Raw genomic sequence first — 7,202 nt, 5'->3', positions numbered from 1 at the left:
GCATATGCATCAGTTCTAGGCTCAATATCATTTCCAGGGAAACGTTTTTATGTTTTAGCCTATGTTAAAGCAGGGTCTATAGAATAACGTTTTTATGTTTTAGCCTACGTTAAAGCAGGGTCTATAGAAGAACGTTTTTATGTTTTAGCCTACGTTAAAGCAGGGTCTATAGAATACGTGCGTGTCTGGGTTGTGGGGGTGTGGCATCACGATGGCTGCTTTCCATTATGATGTCACAATCACAATGGACGATGACCTCGTCTATCGGTTCAACCCATGTGCAGTTTTATTGGGGGTGTAAGAATGTGATATATAATCAGTTTCGTGTGTGTGTGTGTGTGTGAGAGAGAGTTCTCTATCTAAACATCTGAAGCATGACTGAGAGAGGGTGTGTGAAGGACACGTTTATGTCATAAGTGCCTCTGGCTCCTGCTCGTGTGTGTGTGTGCTGTTACATCCATTTCAGTCAGTGTTTGTGTGGATGAATGTGAGGGAGAAAGTGTGTGTGTGTGTGTTGTGCTGTGCGTGTGTGTGTGAAAGGTGGCAGTCCTCCCCTCGTGACCCCGGTACCCGTCTAATGCAGCGCGAGAGGCGACACTGCTGCCAGATCTCATGATGAGACTTTCACACAAAGAGCCCTGTGTGTGTTGTGTATGTGTATGTGTGTGTGCCTGTGCGTGTGTGTGTGGTGGTGGGGTCCCCTCCATCCAGCCGCCGGTCACAAGGCCAGCACACCCCTCCACGGCGCCAAGATGGCCTTTTGTTTGTCTTCCTCCCTCTCTCCCTCTCTCTCTTTCTATTTTTGTCTCTCTCTCTTTCTCTCTGTCCCTCTCTCTTTCTTTCTTTCTTTCTTTCTTTCTTTCTTTCTTTCTTTCTTTCTTTCTTTCTTTCTTTCTTTCTTTCTTTTTTTGTCCCTCTCACTTTCTTTCTTTCTCTCTCTCTCCCTCCCTCTCTCTGTATCCCTCTATCCAGTTGTGGTTCTGGTCTAGTAGGCTGGGCCTGTAGAGATGGTTAGTAGTAGGGACCGAGGCGCTAGCGCCCTCACAAGTGTGTGTCTCTGAGTGTGTGTATAAGTAAGTAAGTATAAATAATAGTAAAATATAAGTTATTAAAGTGCTATAAGTGCTAACCAGTAGGCCGTGTGTGTGTGTGTTTATGGAAGATAAACTTCCATAAACTCTCTCTCTTTATCTCTCTCTCTCTCTCTCTCTCTCTCTCTCTCCTTCTCTCTCTCTCTCTCATGATGGCTCACTCCCACCGCTCTCATTCATTCAGGTTTCCAGTCACATTCTCACACTCACTCTCACACACACACTTTATGGATTTGGCTGGCTGTCTCCTGAGCAGCATTTTTAGCCTTTACAGCCGGCATAAACCTGTGTGTGTGTGTGTGTGTGTGTGTGTGTGCGCGCCACGTGCCCTCTGAGGATGCCAAATTCAGGGGTAACCTGAGACTCGAGGGGGAGCTGGGGGAGTTATCTATAAATTACAGGAGTGTGTGTGTGTGTGTGCCGCAAATCTGTTGAACCGTTCGTCAGACTGATTTCAAACTAAGTGCACTGTCAAGTTTGATGTTGTTTGGATAAGAAATGCAAAATATATCATTAAATACATCAGTAAAAGATATTGTTAAATACATCGGTAAAAGATATTGTTAAATATAACGATAAAAGATGCACACATTGGCTTTCTCCGCTCTACTGTAGCCACTCCTCCTCTCATACAGGGGTCCGTTTCCCAAAAGCATATAGCTAACTATGATAGCAACTACCAATGGTAACTATGATGGCAACTACCCATGCTAACTATGATAGCAACTACCCATGCTAACTATGATAGCAACTACCTATGCTAACTATGATAGCAACTAGGCTAAAGCACACACATACACTATACTAGGGCCCTGGCACTTTGAGACTTGGAGGAGAGAAGGCTGTGTGTCTGTGTGTGTCTGTGTGTCTGTGTGTGTGTGTGTCTCAGTCTGTGCAGTAGTCATAGACCCCCTGTTCTTTGGCCTTGACGCCATTAGCACTTTGTGACTAATGTACTGACCGCTGGTCTGGAGTTCAGTGTTTCCCACAGAATTGAATTCTATTTGTGGTGGTAGATTAGCAGAATTAACTCGAATGCAACAGTTTTGAACAAATTAGTGCAGCACGGTTGTGATTCTAACCCGATTTAAGCACAATTTAGTACATGCATTGTGTGGTGGTCAATGTTGATATTGTGGTGGGCCGCCACAATTAAGTCGATGTATGGGAAACACTGGAGTTGTTCTCCTGTTGTGTCTGTGTCTCTGTGTGTGTGTGTATAGTCACTCACCCCTGGTCCTGGAGTTGTTCTCCTGTTTGTGTGTGTGTGTGTGTGTGTGTGTTAGGGGTGGGCGATATATATCGTCTGCGATAATATCGTGATTGTTGTTTTAACGATGTGCAAATTGACATTATCAAGTATTTAAATTACTTCTGGGGAAAAAACACTTTCGAAATCACGCTTTTGAAGACTCATACATTCCCAGGAGGTAGGCTATGTGGGGAGAAGTGCAGCAGAGCAAGTGTCATGTGATCACTAGTCGTCTGGCGTTGTCCCACGCAGCCCTAATGTTTATTTTGTGCAGCGAGTAGCCTACTTGGGATTTTATCGCGCTACTTTTGTCAAGTATCTGTTCAAGTAGCATTGATGAGACAGTCCGCGTTTTTCCTGCGGTATTATATGGAGAGAAAACATTAGCCTTCTTCGAGTATTTTAATAGTCAGTTGTAAACAAATAACTATTCTCATGTAACTCTTTTGTAAATGGACTGAAGTTAAAACTCTAAATATCTCGTTTACCGATTATACTAACCGTTAGCATCTCTATGGGATTTCTCATATATTAGCCATAAGCTAACGATAGTTTCTATTCTGTAACTTGGAATGCTAGCCCTCATTGATTGCTCTAAAACAAAACATAGAAGGAAATAACTGAGATGTAGGCTACTCTGTTGGTCTGCTCTTAGTTTTACAGTGAATCCTATGTAAAGGTTTGAAAGGAACTTCAGCTTCAGACTTTCTCTTGGGAAACTGTTCTTCTCTAATCTAGCTGGCTAGACCATGTCATTGCCACACATAGAAATGTGTCATAGTGACAATGCATTAGTTGATTTGGTTAAAAAGTCACAGGTTAGGTTATTGGTTATTATTGTAATGATGCTATTCATAAATGAGCTTTAACAAAAACAATTTTTTAAAGGATATCGACTAATTATCGTTATCGTCAAAATCACAAAAAATAGAGATATTATTTTTTGTCCATATCGCCCACCCCGTGTGTGTGTGTGTATATGTGTGTATGGTTCTGTTCAGAGCTCAACATGTTTTGGACTCTGAGCCCGTTGGGAAAGAGTTAAACAATATTTGGTGAAATGTATAATTGGCCCTTTCCTCCACTGTGTCTGTGGGTCTGTGGGTCTCTGTGTGTGTGTGTCTGTGCGTGTTTGTGTCTGTCTGTGTCTGTGTGTGTGTCTTGTGTGTCTCTGTGTCTGTCGTGGAATCTGTGGGGAATCATCTGTGTCTCATGACCGTTGCGTCATGTGTTTACTTGCTCTGGGGGTCGTGGCCTGAGCCACCAGCAAGGCATTCTGGGAAGTGTTGTTTTGGTTGCATTGTCAACCAGTCAGTGTGACCGACAGTGCCCTGAAATAGAAATGTAAACTTCTTCTTTCTCTTCCCCTCTCTCTCTTCCTCTCTCTCTCTCTCTCTCTTCCCCTCTCTCTCTCTTCCCTCTCTCTTCTCCTTTTCTCTGTGGTCTCTCTATCTCCAGGTGCAGTTCCAGGCCAAAGCAGGACTCTGTGCGCGTCTGGCAGTCTGTATCCAACCCTGACTAAGTGTGAGGTGTGTGTGAGACTGTGGCGTGTGTGTGTGAATGAGTGTGTGAGCGAGTGTGTGTGTGTGTGTGAGAGTGTGTGTGTGTGTGTGTGTGTGTGTGTGTGTGTGTGTGAGAGAGAGAGAAGACAAGCTGGATTCGGACGAGAGGAGGGAGGAGGGGCCTGGGGCGTTCGTCCTCAGACACCGCGGGCATGCCGCCTCCATCTCCCATGACGACCACCCACCAATCAACCCCCATGAGCGGGAAGAAGACACACCCACTGGCCAGAGTGAACTCCTCAGCCAGCGACCTGTACAGAATGGGGTAGGAACACACACACACACACACACACACACATACATTGCTTGAAATAACAATTAAAAGAACATTCCCATCAGTTCTCTTAACTCAAATAAGCATGACAAAATTTGTGAAAACAATGTCCAGTTTTGCTGCTGTTAAATAAGTCGAGAGTAAAGCGGAATTAGCTAGTAATTACGTTACAGTGTAGTTGACTGTCTGTCCTTTTAACTTTTGACAATGTGACTGAAGATGTATTTCTTTAATAGTGTGACAGTTATAGCAGGAGGAAACCACAACGAACTTATTCTGCCTAAATAAAGTAATGATTTATTACTAGTATATCTGTAGTTACAGTCCCTGCATTGTAAAATGTAAATTAGACGTGAGAGGAGTGAACATTTAGACATAGAGAAAACGTATCAAACGTAGCTTGTGGAAAACGTAGCTAGCTTGTGCATAAAAGTTAGCTTTTCTTTTACACGTGTGAAATCCAATGACGCCAAGTGTGCGCTTCAGACTGTCGTTCAGCCGCAGCAGAGTTACATAATGGATTTAGATCACTAAATAGTATGTATAAGGCAGGCAGCAACTGATGATTGAAAATGGTTTGATGTAGCTTGATGGAAATAATTTTAAAAGTGCAGGTAAAGGGATAAGCAAGCTGACATTGTAATTATAAGGTAGCTTATAAGGCAGTAGGGACTAATTATTACACACGCACACTCAAACATTTAAGAGTGACCTTTATCTTGTTTAATGATAATACAAATGATGATGATAGTAATAATGTCATCATTATTTTTTGGAATTGTTAAGTCTTAGTTCAAAGTTATATTTATGAAACTTGTTGTTGTTATTGTGTTTTTGTTCAAAAAACTAAGTTTCATATCTTAAGTTTCTATTTTTATACATTTTATTTATCAGAACTTTAATATATTTCGATGTTCCTCTGTTCCACTGTGACAATATTATTTAAAAATAAACAAGTTTGTTTTTGAAATGCATTATCATATTATTTTAGTCAATACTCATAAATAACTAATGTTAGGGAAATCTGTTAATGTTTTGTTGCGTGTTTCTGAAAAAAAAAAAAATATATCGGCCGATATATCGAATATCGGATTTTTAAATCAACAAATATTTGTATCGGTATCGGCCTTCAATCCTTTATCGGTCGGGCTATAGTAGGAACACAGACACGTAGACTGGGCTATGTCTGATATCCAACATTAAATATGGGCCACCTGTGTGTGTGTGTGTGTGTGTGTGTGTGTGTTCTCAGTTGTGTAACCTTAGGTTGGTAATGTTCTAATTGGTTATGTGTGGTATGGTCAGTCCTCTCAGTGGACACATCAAAGTCAAAGTCAAAGTCAGCTTTATTGTCAATTTCTTCACATGTTCCAGACATACAAAGAGATCGAAATTACCTTTCTCACTATCCCACGGTGAAGACAAGACATATTTTACCAATTTAAGTCCACAGACAAACATAACATTCAAGTAAACAAAAAAGTAAGTAAATAAGTAAATAAGAGGGCACATATAATAATGAAAAAATAAGAGCAGCAAAATTTGGTTGAAATTGTGCATAGACAGTCAATAAAATACTAGTGCAAAGTCAGGCCAATAAAAGGCTTGGGTAGTTCTGTTTGACCTAAGTAATAAAGAAAGTGGCATAGTGGTGCAAGTTATGTAAGAGCAGCAGAAGTGTTGTGTTTTTCAGGACAACAACACCAAGTTGTAAAGTGTGCAAGTGTGCAAGTGGGAGTAGTGCAGGCGCCATTGTGGGTCCAATGTCCAGGATGTTATGTAGCTGAGGGTGGAGGGGGGAGGAGGGAGAGAGTTCAGCATCCTTACAGCTTGGTGTATGAAGCTGTTGGTGAGTCTGGTAGTGCGGGGAGGCGCAGGCTTCTGTACCTCTTCCCAGAGGGCAGTAGATCAAACAGATTGTGGCCGGGTGACTTGCATCACTCACAATTTTTGGTCCCTTAAGCGGGTGAGGTGGGTGGTGTAAATGTCCTTCAGGGAGGGAGTGAAGCACCAATGATCCTTCCAGCTGTGTTTACTATGCTGCAGGGCTTTCCTGTTGTATTCAGTGCAGCTTCCGCCCCACACAGCGATACAGCTGGAGAGGATGCTCGATGGTGCCTCGGTAGAATGTGGTCATGATGGCTGGTGGAGCACTTGCTGCGCCTGAGTTGCCACGAGGAAGTACAGGCGGCATGCTGAGCTCTCTTCGCCAGTGATGCAGTGTTGGTGGTCCAGGAGAGGTCTTCACTGATGTGCACCCCCAGGAATTTGGTGCTGCTCACTCTCTCCACCACAGTACCGTCGATGGTCAGTGGCAGGTGTTGGGTGTGACCTCTCCGGAAGTCAACAACAATCTCTTTGGTCTTGCTGACGTTCAGCAGGAGGTTGTTGTCCCTGCACCACGTGGTCAGATGGTCGACCTCCAACCTGTATTGAGTCTCGCCGCCCTTGGTGATGAGACCCACCAGAGTTGTGTCGTCAGCAAATTTCACTATGTGATTGTTGCTGTAGGTTGCAGTGCAGTCATGCGTCAGCAGGGTGAAGAGCAGCGGACTGAGCACGCAGCCTTGGGGGGCCCCTGTGCTCAGTGTGATGCTGCTTGAGGTATTGTTGCCAACACGTACTACTCTCACATATCTCTCTCACTATACACACTACACACACACACACACACACGCTCGCCCAGCACTAACCCTTTTGCCCTGTTAGGGGGGTGTGTATTATTAGTGGTGTGTTTTAATGAATCTTTCATTAGATGCACTCACATCTCAACACACACCCCTTCTCAATGACACACTCTGTGTGTTAGTGTGTGTGTGTGTTCACCATGGGGTCAGACCTCAGTGGAGTGTTCTGTGATCATGGTTACCGTTTCCACGGGTGCAGGCAACATAGAATCGCTACAGAATACTGTCCCTGAGAGGAGGGGACCCCACACACACACACACACACACACAGAGAGCACTGTCCCAGAGAGCAGAGGACCCAGGAGACACACACACACACGCGCGCATACATACACA

At 43.5% G+C, this 7,202-nt stretch overlaps 1 protein-coding gene across 1 annotated transcript in view; it reads left to right on the top strand.

Annotated features, from left to right (window-relative positions):
- Positions 1–3,924: 3,924 nt before the first annotated feature.
- The window catches only part of adipor2 (adiponectin receptor 2), a gene marked incomplete at its 5' end in the record, with an annotated part of 13,339 nt that continues 10,061 nt past the window's right edge, over positions 3,925–7,202 (top strand). Inside the window, one exon of the mRNA XM_048267830.1 lies at positions 3,925–4,170. Within this exon, the coding sequence (XP_048123787.1) occupies positions 3,925–4,170 (246 nt within the window). The remainder of the gene's footprint in view (positions 4,171–7,202) is intronic.

The sequence above is a fragment of the Alosa alosa genome, chromosome 17, assembly GCF_017589495.1.
Source record: "Alosa alosa isolate M-15738 ecotype Scorff River chromosome 17, AALO_Geno_1.1, whole genome shotgun sequence".
Taxonomy (NCBI): domain Eukaryota; kingdom Metazoa; phylum Chordata; class Actinopteri; order Clupeiformes; family Clupeidae; genus Alosa; species Alosa alosa.
The sequence above is the reverse complement of the archived record's forward strand: the minus strand, read 5'-3'. Positions and strand labels throughout refer to the sequence as shown.